At 39.6% G+C, this 20,158-nt stretch overlaps 1 protein-coding gene across 1 annotated transcript in view; it reads left to right on the top strand.

Moving 5' to 3' along the window:
* Positions 1-20,158, top strand: part of ABHD18 (abhydrolase domain containing 18) — a 70,126-nt gene that overhangs the window by 15,892 nt on the left and 34,076 nt on the right. Inside the window, exons 2-4 of the mRNA XM_025386463.1 lie at positions 1,938-2,046; positions 3,345-3,429; positions 11,248-11,348. Coding sequence (XP_025242248.1) covers positions 1,955-2,046; positions 3,345-3,429; positions 11,248-11,348 — 278 coding nt within the window. The 5' untranslated portion in view covers positions 1,938-1,954. The remainder of the gene's footprint in view (positions 1-1,937; positions 2,047-3,344; positions 3,430-11,247; positions 11,349-20,158) is intronic.

Consider the following 20,158-nt stretch of genomic DNA (forward strand, 5'->3'; position numbering starts at 1 on the left):
TTACCAGAAGAGCCCTTTAGTTGTTACCACATTGCCTTGTTTCATTTTAATCATAGTGTTATTATCTTCTGCTCTTACTTATTTTGATAGTTAGATAGATTTTTTTAAATTTTTAATTATTTTCCCTCCACTAAAATCTAAGATCAATGAGAACAAGACCATTCCTTTGTCATTTTTGTGGCACAGGGCCTAAAATAATGATTGGAATATAATAAGCAGTTAATAAATATTTGTTGAATGAAAAAAATCATACATAGTCTTACAAGTTCAGGAACTTATTAACCCACCCAGGGATGGTTCATCTATGGTGAACTGCACTTAACACTGGATGGCCGGGCGCGGTGGCTCAAGCCTGTAATCCCAGCACTTTGGGAGGCCGAGACGGGCGGATCACAAGGTCAGGAGATCGAGACCATCCTGGCTAACCCGGTGAAACCCCGTCTCTACTAAAAAATACAAAAAACTAGCCGGGCGAGGTGGCGGGCGCCTGTAGTCCCAGCTACTCTGGAGGCTGAGGCAGGAGAATGGTGTGAACCCAGGAGGCGGAGCTTGCAGTGAGCTGAGATCCGGCCACTGCACTCCAGCCTGGGCGACAGAGTGAGACTCCGTCTCAGAAAAAAAAAAAAAAAAAAAAAAAACACTGGATGAATGATAATTTATAGGACTCTAGTAATTAATACCAGTTTATGTATAGTGGTAGACATAAATAGTATAATAACAAAACTGTGTATGCAATACATTTTTTCAAACATTGTTATGTCTAAACCACACATTTATCAAAGAGTCATTGAAGAGCACATGGAAACTGGGAAAAAGAGAGATGGGTGCTTTTAAAAACACTTAATCCTATACTCTGGCTATAGGTTGTCTTGTCTAACAAGTACATTAGCTAGTAAATGTTTCTTCTTGGTACTGAGAATTATAAGAGGCAGTATGAATGACTTGGTTTTGCTGGTCCAACCATTAAAATAACTTAAATGCCAGCCCAATTGATGGTGAGTTACATTCTATACCTAGGCAAACAGAGAATATTAAGTTGGTCTTGCAGGTTATTAAAAAATGAAAAAGTAAAAATAGAAGATAAAACGGATGGTTTCAAAAAAATCTGAAGCAATGGATAAGTACTTCTTAAAGCTCATTGATGGAAATGCAGATTTCCTAAGATCTGAGAAAAAATAAAACAATTGAAAAAGGAAATGCAGATTTTCATTTTTCATTTATCTAAGTAGAGTAAACCCTGAATCTGTGTCAGGTTTCACCCACAAATCAAAATCTTACCATTCAGTTTGACAAGATGGAGGTAGATACTTAAAAATCTTTGGAAATATTTGAGAAGATAGATAAATGGTATGCAAGTAGTAGCAGTGATGATTATTTTTCATTCACTGTAGTATAGTAGAGGAGGGTGTAGTGTCGTAGTTAGATGTTGAGCTGTGTGCCTGGGATTGAATCTTAGCTATGTTTTCCACCAGTTGTGTGACCTTGAGTAAATTATCTGTGCCTCAGTTTTCTTGTCTGTATAATTGGGATAATAAATCCTTCTTCAAAATTGTTGGTAGGTTTAATGAGAACCTGTGCATGTGTTTGTAGTTCTTAAAATAGTGGTGCCTGGCAGATAATACACTATCACATATTCCCCTACTATTTTTTTCCAGCAAATAGAGGGTACTTATTTCAGCAACTGTACTGAGGATGGGAAGATCCTACCCTAGAGGAATTCACAGCTTAGTGAAGTTCAAGGGTATACATCTTCTCTCTTTTCAACCCAGCTCTTTTTTTCCCCAAAATCTTGTATTTTGTTTCCAAAGGAATTAATTCAGGAATTTAGTCTGAATCTTTAATTTTACATGGTAGTCAAAGAAATGGTTAGAGAATTGACCTGCTGCTGCCTTGAAAAAAATAAAACATTTTAAAAGCATTTTAATTTTGTTTTATAGATGCTTGTTTGCTACTGATGGGTGTGAGCAAGTTAGATATTCTGTACCGGAGACTTCTCCTAACAAAACTTTTTATCAGAGGATGGGGAAGGCCAGAAGATCTCAAAAGGCAAGCAATTTTTTTTCCTGAATACTTGTTCTGAATTTGTTGTTTTAATGAACATTTAAAACTTTGTTATAAAATCTCTTACTCTCAAATACAGAGCAATTGTCCAGCAAATTAGACATTAAACTATGTAAAATGTAATTATTTCCTTTTTACTTTTGTCTTTTTAGTTATTTCTCTTAAGTTTTAGCCCATATCATAAATTGTACTATTTTAAAAATAATTCAGATTTTTTAAATAGAGAGCTCTCAGAAACACAGGGTAGATTTTTTACTTCAATAATTATTAAGCTAATAAGAATTGTATGTAGTTTTCAAGGATTGAGTCTTCTTGGGTAACCCGAATTTGTAATGACTTTAAAACTGAAATACACTGTAGCTCATAGGAAAATCTGGACTTAAGAAAATGAATTTTCGGCCAGGATTGGTGACTCACTCCTGTAATCCCAGCACTTTGGGAGACTGAGGTGGGCGGATCACGAAGTCAGAAGTTCCAGACTGACCTGGCCAACATGGTAAAACCGTCTCTACTAAAAGTAAAAAAATTGGCCAGGTGCGCTGGCTCACTCTGTAATTCCAGCACTTTGGGAGGCCGAGGCAGGCGGATCACGATGTCAGGAGTTGGAGAACAGCCTGGCTAATGTAGTGAAATCCCATCTCTACTAAAAATACAAAAAATTAGACGGGCATGGTGGCGGACACCTGTAATCTTAGCTACTCGAGAGGCTGAGGCAGGAGAATCGCTTGAACCCGGGTGGTGGAGGTTGCAGCGAACCGAGATAGCGCTACTGCACACCAGCCAGGGCGACAGTGTGAGACTCTTGTCTCAAAAAAATAAATACAAAAATTAGCCAGGTATGGTGGCGTATGCCTGTAATCCCAGCTACTTGGGAGGCTGAGGCAGGATTGCTTGAACCCGGGAGGCAGAGGTTGCGGTGAGGTGAGAGCGGTGAGGTGAGATCGCGCCACTGCACTCTAGCCTGGGTAACAAAGCAAGACTCCGTCTCGGAAAAAAAAAAAAAAAGAAAATGAATTTTCAGGATTGGTGCCTTTAATTTTGAGTCTTATATGTATTAATTACTTTCTGAACAATATTATTTCTCACATTTTTCTGAAAAAAAGTGTTCAGTTTGGGAAAAAACAGCCTAATCTCTTTCTTTAATGATCAAAATTAAATTTTAATATGGCTTATGAACTGGATTTGCTAATTTTTAATTACTGTTAATCAGTCTCAATTATAATATGCCTAGTAGGTGATATAAAAGATGAATTTTTTCCTTTTTGTCTTCTTTCCCATAATAGACTCTTTGAATTCAGAAAGATGATTGGAAATCGAGAAAGATGCCAGAATCTGGTTTCAAGCGATTATCCAGTACACATTGATAAGGTATTCAAATGAGAGAAAAACAGAAAAACAGAAAAAAAAAATAGATTACATATTGGAGTATAACAACAATAAATACTAAAATATGAGTGCAGTATGGATTTTTCATTTCATATTTAAAGAATACTATTTGTGGGCCGGGCGCAGTGGCTCACGCCTGTAATCCCAGCACTTGGGAGGCGGAGGCAGGTGGATCACCTGAGGTTGGGAGTTCCAGACCAGCCTGACCAACATGGAGAAACCCCGTCTCTACTTTAAAAAAATACAAATTAGCCGGGCATGGTGGCGCATGCCTATAATCCCAGCTACTCAGGAGGCTGAGGCAGGAGAATCACTTGAACCCGGGAGGTGGAGGTTGCAGTGAGCCAAGATCATGCCATCGCACTCCAGCCTGGACGACAAGAGTGAAACTCCGTCTCAAAAATAAACAAACAAATAATACTATCTGTGCACTAACTGAATGTTGTTAATAACTACGTTCATGTATATTTGGGAGCATATGTTTATTACTTGCCTAATGTATAAAGAAGTATTTAGGCTGGATATTTCTGGATCTCATTCTCTGTCTTTAGGCTCAGGAGGGTTAAACTACTCAACGTTACAGAAGAATAGTGAGTATTAAAGGGGAGTAATCTAGTTGGAGAATCAGCACATAAGAAATTATTAGCAAACAACTGTTAAATAACACCAGGAAAAATATTATGGGATACAGTTAATTCCTGAGAGAATGGTAGAAAGAAAAAGCTATAAAATTAGAGAAGACAAGGATGTTTTTGAAATCTTTTTTTTAAAGGAGGCACCTGGTTTTCTGTAAAATATTTCTAGGTTTATGTAATTGCATACTTTGATGTATTGTTGGAGAAGGGATACAAATAGGCAGGCTTCACACATCCCTCACTCCCCTTCAACCAAAGTAACTGTACTTGCATCTCATATGTTTTGGATATCTTTAGATTTCTCTTTTCAAAAGAGTTCAACTGCTAAGAACAAAATTTTATAGATTGAAAACCCCTCCTCTACATCATAGAAGTTCTTTCTGTATCTTCTGAATTAATAACATTTTTCTCTGTACCCTCAAATTTTGCCAAATATTTTTATTCTCTATATTTTTTCTATTAAAAAATTATAAACTTAAAAAAATTTAGGGCTGGGCGCGGTGGCTCAAGCCTGTAATCCCAGCACTTTGGGAGGCCGAGACGGGCGGATCACGAGGTCAGGAGATCGAGACCATCCTGGCTAACCCGGTGAAACCCCGTCTGTACTAAAAAATACAAAAAACTAGCCGGGCGAGGTGGCGGGCGCCTGTAGTCCCAGCTACTCGGGAGGCTGAGGCAGGAGAATGGCGTAAACCCGGGAGGCGGAGCTTGCAGTGAGCTGAGATCCGGTCACTGCACTCCAGCCTGGGCGACAGAGCGAGACTCCGTCTCAAAAAAAAAAAAAAAAAAAAAAAAAAAAAAAATTAAAATGTGCCAAGTTAAAAAAAAAATCTCCTTTAATCTCTGCCACTTTCCACTACCTAATTCCATTTCCCTCCCAAGAGTGAATTGCTGTTAAGATTTTGGAATGCATTCTTACTGATCCACTAGCCTTAGTTTTTAAAAACAGAGACAAGGATATCCCAGCACTTTGGGAGGCCGAGGCGAGAGGATCGTGAGGTGAAGAGATCGAGACCACACTGGCCAACATGGTGAAACCCCGTCTCTACTAAAAGAAAAATACAAAAATTAGCTGGGCGTGGTGGCGTGCACTTGTAGTTCCAGCTACTCGGGAAGCTGAGGCAGGAGAATCGCTTGAACCCAGGATACGGAGGTTGCAGTGAGCCGAGATTATGCCACAGCACTCCAGCCTGGCGACAGAGCGAGACTCCATCTCAAAGAAAAAAAAAAGCAATGGAGATAAAATTCACCCTTTTACAATATACAATTGAATGGTTTTTAAATTATATTACCAAGATGTGCAGCCATCAACATTGTCACTAATTCTAGAATATTTTCATTGTCCTAGAAAGAAACCCTGTATCCATTAGCTGTCACTTTCCCTTGCCTCTTCCCCCACCTGCTGGCAATCACTAGCGTACCCTCTGTCTCTATGGGTTCTCCTACTGTGGACATTTCTTATAAATGGAATCATGCAATATGTAGCTTTTTTTATCTGGCTTCTTCACTTAGCATAATGTTTTCAAGGTTCATCCATGTTGTAGCATGTGTCAGTACTTCTTTTTAGTTTAGTTTTTTTTTTTTTTTTACAGCATCAGAACATTCAAGGAGAACTTAATCCTTTTATATAGCTAAATAATCTATTGTATTGTATACCACAGTTTGCTTATCCATTCATAAATTAATGGACATTTGGGTTGTTTTCACTTTTTGGCTATTATAAATAGTGCTGCTATGAATACTCAAGTATGAGTTTTTGTGTGAATGTGTGTTTTTAGTTCTCTTGTGTATACTGAAGAGTTTAATTATTGGGTCATATGATGATAACTCTAAGTTTTTGACAAACTATCAAACTGTTTTCCAAAGTGACTATACTATTTTATATTCCCACCAGCAGTGAATAAACATTCTGATTTTGCCATATGCACCAACTTTGTACTTGTCCAAGTCATCATAGTGGGTATAAAAGTATTTCCTTGTGGTTTTGACCACGCCCTAATGGCTGTGAGGCTGAACATCTTTTCAAGTGTGAATTGGCCATTTGTATACCTTCTTTGGAGAACTGTCTTTTCAAACCTTTGCTCCTTTTTACATTGAGTTCTCCATCTTTTTATCATTGGGTTGTATCTTGCTTAATTTTAAAATCCATGTTACGTATAATATGTGTAATTCTGAAATTGTCTTTTCTTACCAAGTTGCCAGCTATCAGAACACTAATTTGTTGCACTATTTTTCCCTTTAACATTAGTTTGTTCTGCTTCCTTTATTAATAATTAATAATGGGCTGGGTGCGGTGGCTCCATCTCAGCACTTCTGGAGGCTGAGGTGGTGGATCATTTGAGGTCAGGAGTTCAAGACCAGGCTGGCCAACATGGTGAAACCCTGTCTCTACTAAAAATACAAAAATTAGCTGGGCATGGTGGTGCATGCCTCTAATCCCAGCTACTTGGGAGGCGGAGGCAGCAGAATTGCTTGAGCCTAGGAGGCAGAGGTTGCAGTGAACTGAGATCATGCCTCTGTACTCAAGTCTGGGCAATAGAGTGAGACCCTGTCTAAAAAAAAAAAAAATTAGTAATGTATTAGTTTGTGCTGCTGCTTTATCAAATAACTTATTCTCGTAAAATACATAAAAGGGTTGAGTGTGATGGTTTATGCCTGTAATCCCAGCACTTGGGGAGGCCGAGGAGCGTGGATCACTTGAGGTCAGAAGTTCGAGACCAGTCTGGCCAACATGGCAAAACCCCATCTCTACTAAAAATACAAAAAAATTAGCCAGGCATGCTGGTACATGCCTGTAGTCCCAGCTGCTCAGGAGGCTGAAGCAAGAGAATTACTTGAATCTGGGAGGCAGAGGTTGCAGTGAGCCAAGATAGCACTCACTGCACTCCAGCCTGGGTGACAGAGCAAGACTCAAAAAATAAAAATAAATAAAAATGAATACATAAGAAGAACACTTTAAAACTATACCAATAGGCATAAAAAACTAAATTGGAAAGTTTTTTGGATTAAAAATTCAGTTTTATAGAGATATTATGTCTCCTTAAGCATTTTTTAAAATGTAATGCAATTTCAATTAAAGTATTGAACATAGAACCTACATCCATAAAAGCATCCTAAAATTATTTTGAGAAAATGCATGAGAATAAAATCAGATCAGGAATACTCTGGAAAGGAAGAGTTGTAAACAAAGACTAGTTCAGTCGTATAACAATGAGTATTAAAATGCTACTGTTATAAACACAGCATGATATGGGTGCAGAAATAAAAGGTAGGCAAATAAGACCTAATGAAGGATTGAAAATAACTGGCAGAAATATATGGATGTTTAGTACATAGTAATAGTAGTGTTTTAAGTCAGTTGCAAAAATATGTGGGTCATTTAATAGATGACATTTGTCCAGCTGATTTCAAAAAAAAATTTTTTTTTTTTTGTGAACAAAACAAAATGTTGTTTTGTTTTGAGACAAGGTCTCACTCTGTCACCCAGCTGCACTGCAGTGGTGCAGTCATGGCTCACTGCAGCCATGACCTCCTGGACTCCAGTGATCCTCCCACCTCAGCCTCCCACGTAGCTGGAACCACAGCCACATGCCACCACGTTCAGCTAATTTTTGTATTTTTTTGTAGAGACAGAGTTTTTGCCATATTGCTCAGGCTGATCTTGAATTCCTGGGCTCGAGAGATCTGCCCACCTCGGCCTCCCAGAGTACTGGTATTACAGGTGTGAGTCACTGCACCTGACCTAGAATTTGTTTTTTAAAAAACTAGCTTGTCCCGGGTGCAGTGGCTCACACTTGTAATCCTAGCACTTTGGGAGTCCGAGATGGGTGGATCATGTGAGCTCAGGAGTTTGAGACCAGCCTGGTGGTTTTTAATATGGTGAAACCCCGTCTCTACTAAAAATAAAAAAAATTAGCCCGGCATAGTGATATGCGCCTGTAATCCCAACTACTCGAGAGGCTGAGGCAGGAGAATCGCTTGAACCCGGGGGGCGGAGGTTGTGAGCCGAGATCGCGCCAGCACACTCCAGCCTGGACAACAAAGTAAGATTCTGTTTCAAAACAAAAAAAGCTAGCTTGTGGCCGGGCGCGGTGGCTCAAGCCTGTAATCCCAGCACTTTGGGAGGCCGAGACAGGCGGATCACGAGGTCAGGAGATGGAGACCATCCTGGCTAACACGGCGAAACCCCGTCTCTACTAAAAAATACAAAAAAAACTAGCCGGGCGAGGTGGCTGGCCCCTGTAGTCCCAGCTACTCGGGAGGCTGAGGCAGGAGAATGGCGTAAACCCGGGAGGCGGAGCTTGCAGTGAGCTGAGATCTGGCCACTGCACTCCAGCCTGGGCGACAAAGCGAGACTCCGTCTCCAAAAAAAAAAAAAAAAAGCTAGCGTGTAATCCTAGCACTTTGGGAGGCCAAGTCGGGCAGATTGCTTGAGTCCAGGAGTTTGAGACCATCCTGGGCGACATGGCAAAACCCTGTCTTTACCAAAAAAAAATAAAAATTAGCTGGGTGTGGTGGTATGCCTGTAGTCCCAGCTACTCTGGAGGCTGAAGTGGGAGGATTGCTTGAACCCTGGGAGGTGAAGCATACAGTGAGCCAGGATGGCAGCACTGTACTCCAGCCTGGGTGACAGAGTGAGACCCCATTTCCCCAAAAATTAACTAATTAGTTAATTAATTTTTTAAAAAGTTAGATATATACATCATCCACAGATACGTTTTTGTTTCTGATTTGAATGAAAATATGTGGTAATTCAATGCTACTTTAATTTTTTTACTATTGACCTGAAATTTTTAAGAAATAATTAGGCCAGACACAATGGCTCATGCCTTAATACCCAACACTTTGGGAGGCTTGAGGCCGGGCGTTCCAGACTAGCCTGAGCAACACAGTGAGATCCTGTCTCTACAAAAAGAAAATGCTTATTAGAGGGGAAAATAAGTTTAGGTGTTGAATGTTAGCAAATGCTTTTTTTATATATATAGAAATTACGTTTTTTTCTTATTTACTATGTTGACATGACTCTACATCAGATTGCCTGACACTGAACCATTGTAATATATTTGATGTCAACCCTTATTTGATTATGGTAACTTATTTTTGAAATTTGCAAACAATTATTTTTATACTGTTGAATGTTGTTGAATTCTCTTAACTAGTAGTTTATTTTGAGTTATTGCATGTCAGTGTATGAATGTGATTTATTTATAGTTTATTTTCTCAACTAGATTATAGTAAAGGATATGGAAGGAAAAGAAATGTCTATAGGCAGGAACCATGTCTTTAAAAACCACAGTGGTCCACAGAATCGGAGAAAATGTTTACAAACTACTCATCTGACAGGGAATTAAGAACCAGAATATAAGGAGCTCAAATAAATTAATAGGGAAAAATCATAATCTGATTTTAAAATGGGTAAAAGATCTGAATAGACATTTTACATTTTTCTTTTGTTTTTTTGAGACGGAGTCTTGCTGTGTTGCCAGGCTGGAGTGTAGTGGCTCAATGTTGGCTCACTGCAACCTCTGCCTCCTGGGTTCAAGTGATTCTCCTGCCTCAGCCTCCTGAGTAGCTGGAACTATAGACGCACACCATCACGTCTGGCTAATTTTTTGTATTTTAGTAGAGACAGGGTTTCACCATGTTGGTAAGGCTGGTCTCGAACTCCTGACCTCAGGTGATCCGCCTGCCTTGGCCTCCCAAAGTGCTGGGATTACAGGCGTGAGCCACCGCGCCTGGCCGACATTTCACATTTTTCAAAAGAAGACACACATGGCCAACCATGTATATGAAAAAATGCTCAGCATCACTAATCATCAGAGAAATGCAAATCAAAATTACAGTGATATATCATTTACCCTAGTTAAAATGGCTTTTATTCAAAAGACAGGCAATAATAAAAGCTGGTGAGGATGTAGAGAAAGAGGAAGAGGAAACTTCGTTCACTGTTGGTGGGAATGTAACTTAGTATGACCACTGTGGAGAACAGTATGGAACTTCCTCAAAAGCTAAAACTGGAACTACCGTATGACCCAGCAATCCCCCCACTAGGTATATATGAAAAAGAGAGGAAATCACTGTATCAAAGAGATATGAGCACTTCCATGTTTATTGTAGCACTGTTCATAGTAGCCAAGATGCAGAATCAACCTAAGTGTTCACCAGCAGATGAATGGATAAAGAAAATGTACAAATATGCAGTGAAATATTATTCAATCATAAGCAAGAATGAAATCTTGTCATTTGCAACAGCATGGATGGAACTGAAGGACATTGTGTTAAGTAAATCAGTCACAGAAGGACAAATTTCATGTGTTTTCACTCATACATGGGAGATAAATATTTTTGAAAATTGAACTCATGGAGATGAAGAGTAGATTGATGATTATCAGAGGTTAAGAAAAGTAGCAGGGAGGGGAAGATAGAATGGAGATGATTAACGGGTGCAAATGTACAGTTAGAATCAATAAGATCTAGTATTTGATAGCATAATAGAGTCACTATAATTAACAATAATTTATTGTATATTTTGAAATAAGAGTGAAATTGGAATGTTCCTAACACAAGGAAATGATAGGTGCTTCAGATGATGGATACCCCAATTGCCCTGATTTGATCATTACAACTTGTATGCTGGTATCAAAACATCACATGTACCCTATAATACACTCAATGATTATGCACATAGAATAATTAATAATAAAGTACAGTGGCACAAAAAGTTTACATGGTAGGTGCTGAAAACATGATTTTAATTGAATAGAACTTTTTATTAGAAGAACATCCATGATAGGCCGGGCGCGGTGGCTCAAGCCTGTAATCCCAGCACTTTGGGAGGCCGAGATGGGCGGATCACGAGGTCAGGAGATCGAGACCATCCTGGCGAACACAGTGAAACCCCGTCTCTACTAAGAAATACAAAAAATAGCCGGGCGAGATGGCGGGCGCCTGTAGTCCCAGCTACTCGGGAGGCTGAGGCCGGAGAATGGCATGAACCCGGGAGGCGGAGCTTGCAGTGAGCTGAGATCCGGCCACTGCACTCCAGCCTGGGCTACAGAGCGAGACTCCGTCTCAAAAAAAAAAAAAAAAAAAAAAGAAGAACATCCATGATAGACCAAGATATCTTAGTTTTCTTGCATACATCTTGGTTTTGATTTTCTTTTAGATTGAAGAGCAATCAGATTGTAAGATCTTAGATGGACACTTTGTTTCCCCTATGGCTCACTATGTGCCTGATATCATGCCAATTGAATCTGTTATTGCAAGGTAAGAATTTTTTGTTCAAAAAGATGAATTAATATGTTATTTATGTTCATTAAAATTATAATGTCAACACTATGTTATTTGAAATTAGGAGTAACAAGGCAGGCCTAAATTATTGAAAAGGCTGAATTAGAAGATATTTTAATTCAAGGATATTCATCGAAGCATTGTTTATAGTTGCAAAAAATAGACAATGCCTAAATGTTCAACAGTAGGTGATTAATTATCCATACTGTGGATACCATTAGTGACATGGAAATATGGTCACAATGTGTGAAAGTTTAAGAAGATAATACAAAGGATTTTTTAGTTCCATTTTTGTAAATACATAAGTATGCACACATAATCACACAGAAGTTTCCAAAGGATATATGTGAATATACAAACTCTGCTTATCTCTGAGTGGAGAGATTTTTGGCTTTTAAATTTTTAGTTTCAGGTCAGGCATAGTGGCTTATGCCTGTAGTCCCAGCACTTTGGGAGGCCAAGGCAGTTGGATCACTTGAGTTCAGGAGTTCTAGACCAGCCTTGCCAACATGGCGAAACCCCATCTCTACTAAAAATACAAAAAATTAGCCAGGTGTGGTGGCAGACACCTGTAATCCCAGCTACCTGGGAGGCTGAGGCAGGAGAATTGATTGAACCCAGGAGACGGAGGTTGCAATGAGCCAAGATTGTGCCAATGCACTCCAGCCTGGGCCACAGAGTGAGACTCTCTCTCAAAAAAAAAAAAAAAAAAAAAAACCATGTACATATGTTGATTTTATAACAGGAAGAAGAAGTACTTTTAAGTGAAGAAACTAAAAAACATGTGGTAACTTAGACTAGACAGACTACATAGTTCAGCTAAGTAAAGCACCTCAGGATTGGTATGTAATTAGCATGTCAGTTTGAGAATGTAAATAGATATTCTGAAATACCTGAGGTTCCTAAGTGGTTAATTATACAATAGTTGAAAACTGGCTTTTTGGATCTTTGTTAGAGTACAGAGGTTATTCTTAGCTCAGTCTTGTTAGTGGTTTTTTTGTTTGTTTGTTTGTTTGTTGAGACAGAGTCTTCCTCTGTTTCCCAGGCTGGATGGAGTGCAGTGCTGCCCACTGTACGCTCTGCCTTTCAGGTTCAAGCAATTTTCATGTCTCAGCTGCCTGAGTAGCTGGGATTATGAACGTGTGCCACCATACCCGGCTAATATTTTTATTTTTAGTACAGATGGGCTTTTGCCATGTCGGCCAGGCTGTTCTCAACCTCCTGGTCTCAAGGGATCCACCTGCCTCGCCTCCCAAAGTGCTGGGATTACAGGTATGAGCCACCACGCTCAGCCACTGTTAATGGTTTGTGTTTTGTTTTGTTTTGGGGATGGAATCTCACTCTGTCTCCCAGGCTAGAGACAGAGTCTCCAGAGTCTCGCTCTTTGGCCCAGGCTAGATGGAGAACAGTGGTGCTCACTGCAGCCTCCGCCTCCTGGGTTCAAGTGATTCTCCTGCCTCAGCCTCCGGAGTAGCTGGGATTATAGGCACCTGCCACTACACCCGGCTAATTTTTGTATTTTTAGTAGAGACAGAGTTTCAACACGTTGGGCAGGCTGGTCTCGAACTCCTGACCTCAAATGATCTGCCCACCTCAGCCTCCCAAGTGCTGGGATTACAGGAGTGAGCCACTGTGCATGGCTTGATAATGAGTTTTTTAAGTAGTTTTTAATTCTAAATCAGTGTTGAACCTAGATCTTTACACAGTTCTCTATTTTATGTTATAACTAATTTTATTTAAAAAGAACAAAATACTGTACTTTTTTCCCCTACATTGTTGATAATAAACTATTTGCTGTTTCTGGTTAGTAGGTGTTTTCTCCTTTTAAGATTTTGTCTGCAATAGCAATAATAAAATAGTGATACATGTATGGGCGTTTGAAAAATTCTTCAGTCAAGAAGAGATTATTCTGTAATGGAAACCTACTTAACCTTTTAACCAACCCTGTAAATGAACCTATAATGTGTAAACTAACTGAAGAGCAGTTTGATAGACCTGATTAGAAGTTGTAGTCAGCTGTCCATTATTTTGTTACCCCTAAGGCATTATTTTAAATTTATATTTTTTTCTGTTGATAGCCTCTGAATGAAAGGCAAGCAATGTCATGTAGTGGAAAGAGCTAGAACTTTGGAATTAAACAGATCTGGGATCGAACCCTGAGTCTACTACTTATGGACCTAATGTCAATTACTTAATCTCTGAACCAGGCTTTATAAAGTTGGACTAATAACACTTAATCTCGTAGGGTTGTTGAAAGTAATAAATAAGGAATGAGGCCAAGCACGGTGGCTCACACCTGTAATCCCAGCACTTTGGGAGGCCAAGGCGGGCGGATCACCTGACATCAGGAGTTTGAGACCAGCCTGGCCAACATAGTGAAACCCCGTCTCTACTAAAAATACAAAAAAATTTAGCCAGGCATGGTGGCAGACATCTGTAATCCCAGCTACTCGGGACGCTGAGGCAGGAGAATCACTTGAACCTGGGAGGCCGAGGTTGCAGTGAGCTGAGATCACGCCATTGGACTCCAGGCTAGGTGACAAGAGTGAAACACCATCTTAAAAAAAAAAAAAAAAAAAAAAAAAGGAATGAAAATAGTGTGCAGGGAATATAAAAAACATAAACGTGTAGCTAGTTTATGTATTTATTTATTTGTTTGACAGAGTCTTGCTTTGTCAGTCAGGCTAGGATGCAGTGGTGCTATCTTGGCTCACTGCACCCTCAACCTCCCTGGCTCAAGTGATCCTCTCACCTCAGCCTCCTGAGTAGCTGGGACTGTAGACTGATGTCACTAGACCTGGCTAATTTTTTTTTTAGTTTTTTTGTAGAGATAGGGGTCTCACTACATTGTCCAGGCTGATCTCAAATTCCTGGGCTCAAGTGATCCTCCTGCCTTTGCTCCCCAGAGTGCTGAGATTACAGACTTGAGCCACTGCACCCAGCCTTAACTGTTTTAGATATGCTTTGTCTTATTAATGCTTTATTAAAAGCATTAAGTCAACCTGGGCAACATAGAAAGACACTGTCTCTACAAAAAAAAATAGAAAATAAATTTTCTGGCCATGATGGTATGTGCCTCTAGTCTTACCTACTCAGGAGGCTAAGGCTGAAGATTGCCTGATCGAGGTTAGAGTGAGCTATAATTGTACCACTGCACTCCAGCGTGGGTGACAGAGCATGACCCTGTGTCAAAAAAAAAAAAAATTTTTTTTTAAAGCATAAGTGAACATGTAGCTCTTTAGCCTGTAGGCCAAAGGATATAGTAGGAAAAGAAACTTTCAGTTTTTACATATCATCACTTCAATCCCCGGAACTATGTGTCCCTTTCTCATAGATTCTCCACCTTATCTGGACAGTTATACAAGCTATAAAGCATAAAGAAAGGAGGAAAATTATGTGATTTTACTCAGACTCAGAAGTACTCCTCAATATCTGTTGGAAATTGAGGAAGGGTTCTTTCCAGTTAGTGACAGGAATGGGGAAACAAGTTGACTTCCTGTCTCTGCAGTGTCATATTTTTGCAACATAATTAATATTTTTTTCAACAATTTCTAGTCAGATTTAAAGCATAACTTATTTTGATGAAAGACTATAAATTCCCAGGTGATGCACATTGACATCTACTTTTCGTTTCTTTCCCCCTGTCATTCTTGTGCAGCAATTTATCTCATTGCATTAAAACATTAGAAAATGCAAATAAGAAAAAAGAAAAAAAAATCATTGGTAATTCCACCAATGAATGATAACCACTATTTTATGTATATTCTAATCTTTCTCCTATGTGTTCACATACAACTGTACTTACTCTTTTTTTGACCTAATTAATCAATGAATACGCAGTTGGTTATCATTAATGGCTGTTTGGTATTCCATACTGTGGCTCGACCATAATTTACTAATTCCTTATGGTGCACATTTAAGTTGCATTGTTTTTCACTATTATAAACATCACAATGAACATCCTTATGTACATCTCCTTACCTGCTTCTCTGATTATTTTTGTGCCGTAAGTTGCTAAACATGGAATTTCTGTATTTATAAGATTTGTGCAGATTTTAAACTTTTGATTATATTGTCAAATAAGTAGGAAAAGCTTAAGGCTATGCCACATATAGATTAATCCACAGGGGGAAACCTATTTGTCCTATTATCATTTGGTCCATTACTCACGATTCTGTCTCTTTTTCACACTTTCTGTTTTTATTGAGGTAGAGAAAAATATATCAGGTAAATGAAATAAGGAAACTGCAAGCATTCTTTTCTCTTAAAAGAACAGTTTAAAGACTGCTAAAGATCTGTGGTGACAGGATTTATAGATCACAAATTATAGATTTCCCTATGTAATGTAAAATAGCTCATGAAATTGTGATGTATCTTCTGGACAGCCTATATTAGAAATGTACTTATGTCAAAATTCCAAATGAACTATAATATTTTAAAACATAGCATTCAGGCCAGATGTGGTGGCTCTGGGAGGCCTATAATCCCAGCGCTTTGGGAGGCCGAGGCGGGCAGATCACCTTGAGGTCAGGAGTTCGAGACCAGTTTGGCCAACATGGTGAAATCCTGTCTCTACAAAAATTAGCCAGGCATGATGGCGGGTGCCTGTAATCCAAACTACTCGGGAGGCTGAAACAGGAGAATTGCTTGAACCAGGAAGACGAAGGTTGCAGTGAACTGAGATCATGCCATTGCACTCCAGCCTGGGTGACAGGGCGAAAATTCTGTCTCAAAACAAAACAAAAAGAAAACGTCCATTTGAGCAACCTTAAATAATTTTATGGTAACATGGCATAATTTAGTATTCAAATATTACCCAAGATTGAATTGTAATAAAAGTTCAGGAAAATTTAATATTTATCTTCTGGTAAAATATTAATATTCCTTTGAGGATAGTTTATATGTCTTCTATACGATTTTCATTTCTCAGCATCAGAGGTAAAAAATATTTTTCACATAATTGGGTTTAGGTTCCTCAAATATTTAGGGATAAAACACTCATTTTATGTATTTATTTATTTATTTAAATTTTTTGAGATGGAGTCTCACTCTGTTGCCTAGACTGGAGTGCAGTGGCGTGATCTTGGCTCACTGCAACCTCTGCCTCCCAGGTTCAAGGGATTCTCATGCCTCAGCCTCCCTAGTAGCTAGGATTATAGGCACATGCCACTACGTCCGCCCGCCTGGCTAATTTTTGTATTTTTAGTAGAGATGGGGTTTCACCGTGTGGTCCAGGCTGGTGTCAAACTCCTAACCTCAAGTGATTCACCTGCCTCAGCCTCCCAAAATGCTGGGATTACAGGCTTGAGCCACTTGGCCCAGCCAGGCACTCATTTTAAATTGGACATACTTGCCAATAAACTGCTCTAGGCTTTCATGATATTTTATTCCATTTATAGAAATATGTGTGTATGTACATGTATATATCTGTGTGTGTATGTGTAACAAAACCAGCTATCCTTTCAGCATTACTTCAGATGTTACTTTTATGCCATATTCCAAATTGAACCAAAGAAGTAAGATACTACTTAAAATAACGAAATGTAGATAATTCCTGTTCTGATTTCATGCTTACTACTGATCTAGTTTTTATTTTTAAAAGAATAGTGGTTTATTAGAGAGTAGAAAGAGCAATATTTCTAAATTAATAGACTCATGTGATTTTAAATATATATACATTAAACTTTAAAATTAAAAATTAGGCCGGGTGCAGTGGCTCACGCCTGTAATCCCAGCACTTTGGAAGGCCAAGGCGGGTGGATCATGAGGTCAGGAGATCGAGACCATCCTGGCTAACACTGTGAAACCCCATCTCTACTAAAAAAATACAAAAAATTAGCCAGGTGTGGTGGCAGGCGCCTGTAGTCCCAGCTACTTGGGAGGCTGAGGCAGGAGAATGGCATGAACCCGGGAGACGGAGCTTGCAGTGAGCCGAGATCGCGCCACTGCACTCCAGCCTGGGCGACAGAGTGAGACTCAGTCTCAAAAAAATTAAAAATAAATAAATAAAAAATAAAATTAAAAATTAAATTTTATAACATTTTAAATACATATCAATGAAATAAAGTAGCATAGTTTTAACAGCAGTAAATCTAAATATATTTATGTATGATTTTAAATATAAGTATGTAACTAAATTAGTAAATTCAATGTTATAAGCTGGAAAAATAAGACTTTAATATTATGCTCTGTTTTTTTCTAATGATTACAACAATAGTTTTTGCCAATGTTTTAAAAATCATTCTTACTGTCTTTAAATGGCATAAATGGCATTCAGTAGTTCTCTACTCATTCTAAAAAGGAAAAAAAAAGTTGCATAAAAATTTTCCTTGGCTCGGGCGCGGTGGCTCAAGCCTGTAATCCCAGCACTTTGGGAGGCCGAGACGGGCGGATCACGAGGTCAGGAGATCGAGACCATCCTGGCTAACACGGTGAAACCCCGTCTCTACTAAAAAAATACAAAAAACTAGCCGGGCGAGGTGGCGGGCGCCTGTAGTCCCAGCTACTCGGGAGGCTGAGGCAGGAGAATGGTGGGAACCCGGGAGGCGGAGCTTGCGGTGAGCTGAGATCCGGCCACAGCACTCCAGCCTGGGCGACAGAGCAAGACTCCGTCTCAAAAAAAAAAAAAAAAAAAAAAAAATTTTCCTTGGCTATAAAAAATTCTGTGTAGGTACTGGTAATTCCCTGTGTCTAACATAAGGAAGACTTATGTCTCAGCCATGACTCAGCCACTCAGCTCCCTGTCCTTGGGTAATTTATTTAACTGTGTGGTACTTAACGTCTTCTCACTTCTGAATTACGGCTTGCTGGAAAGATACAGGCAGGAATAAAGAAATTAAAGTTGAAAGGAGTGTGGACTAGTAGAGGAAAAGGAGTAGACAGCTACATATTTATTTATATGTGCTGGAAAACCAGTATTTCGCAAAAATCTTTTATAAAACTAATGTGATACGACCTGAGCAGAGTCAAAATTTAACTGTTCAAATAAATAGTATTCACTCACCTTTTCACTTTTATTGGGGGAGCCAGCCCCCAATATTTCAACATACGTTCTATTTTCCCTGAGTGTTGGCCAATCTGAGAAATAAAGAGAAAGAGTACAAAGAGAGAAATTTTACAGCTGGGCCTCCAGGGATGTCATCACATATTGGTAGGACTGTGATGGCAACCGCAAGCCACAAAACCAGCAAGTTTTTATTAGGGATTTTAAAAGGGGAGGGGGTGTATGAACAGGGAGTAAGTCACAATGATCACATGCTTCAAAGGGCAATAAAGATCACAGGCAAAGGCAAAATTAGAATTACTGATGAGGGTCTATGTCCTGCTGTGCATGCATTGTCTTGATAAACATCTTAACAGGAAACAGGATTCAAGAGCAGACAACCAGTCTGACTAGAATTTACCAGGCTGGAATTTCCCAATGCTAGTAAGCCTGAGAGTACTGCAGGAGACCAGGGCATATTTCAGTCCTTATCTCAATCGCATAAGACAGATACTCCCAGAGTGGCTGTCTATAGACCTACCCCTAGGAATGCATTCCTTCCCCAGGGTTATTCCTTGCTGGGAAAAGAATTCAGCGATATTTCTCCTACTCGCTTTCTGCAAGAAGAAAAATATGGCTCTATTCTGCCCGACCCTGCAGGCAGTCAGACCTTATGGGTATCTTCCTTTGTTCCCTGAAAATCACTGTTATTCTGTTCTTTTTCAGGGTGCACTGATTTCATATTGTTCAAACACACATGTTTTACAATCCATTTGTACAATAGTGGTCCTGAGGTGATGTACTTTCTCAGCTTACGAAGCTAATGTGATTAAGAGATTAAAGACAGGCATAAGAAATTAGAAGAGTATTGATTGGAGAAGTGATAAATGTCCATGAAATCTTCACAATTTATGTTCAGAGATTGCAGTAAAGACAGGCATGAGAAATTATAAAAGTATTAATTGGCCAGGCACGGTGGCTCAAGCCTGTAATCCCAGCACTTTGGGAGGCCAAGACGGGTGGATCACAAGATCAGGAGATTGAGACCATCCTGGCTAACACAGTGAAACCCCGTCTCTACTACAAAATACAAAAACTAGCCGGGCAAGGTGGCGGGTGCCTGTAGTCCCAGCTGCTCAGGAGGCTGAGGCAGGAGAATGGCATAAACCCGGGAGGCGGAGCTTGCAGTGAGCTGAGATCCGGCCACTGCACTCCAGCCTGGGCAACAGAGCGAGACTCTGCCTCAAAAAGAAAAAAAAAAGTATCAGTTTTGGGAACTGATAAATGTCCCTGAAATCTTCACAATTTATGTTCTTCTGCCTCGGCTCCAGCCAATCCCTCTGTTTAGGGTCCCTGACTTCCCACAACACACTTTCTAATTGATTTGTGTCTAATACAGATGTACATACACAATCTTTTTTTTGAGACGGAGTCTCGCTCTGTCGCCCAGGCTGGAGTGCAGTGGCCGGATCTCAGCTCACTGCAAGCTCTGTCTCCTGGGTTTATGCCATTCTCCTGCCTCAGCCTCCTGAGTAGCTGGGACTACAGGCGCCCGCCACCACGCCCAGCTAGTTTTTTGTATTTTTTTTTTAGTAGAGATGGGGTTTCACCATGTTAGCCAGGATGGTCTTGATCTCCTGACCTCATGATCTGCCCATCTCGGCCCTTCCCAAAGTGCTGGGATTACAGGCTTGAGCCACTGCGCCCAGCCACATACACAATCTTACTGTACTCTCTGGAGATCAGGAAATATGATGAAAGAGTGTTGAAGACTTACATTTCAAAAGACTAGGCAGTCAAAAGG

Source organism: Theropithecus gelada, chromosome 5 (assembly GCF_003255815.1).
Source record: "Theropithecus gelada isolate Dixy chromosome 5, Tgel_1.0, whole genome shotgun sequence".
Taxonomy (NCBI): domain Eukaryota; kingdom Metazoa; phylum Chordata; class Mammalia; order Primates; family Cercopithecidae; genus Theropithecus; species Theropithecus gelada.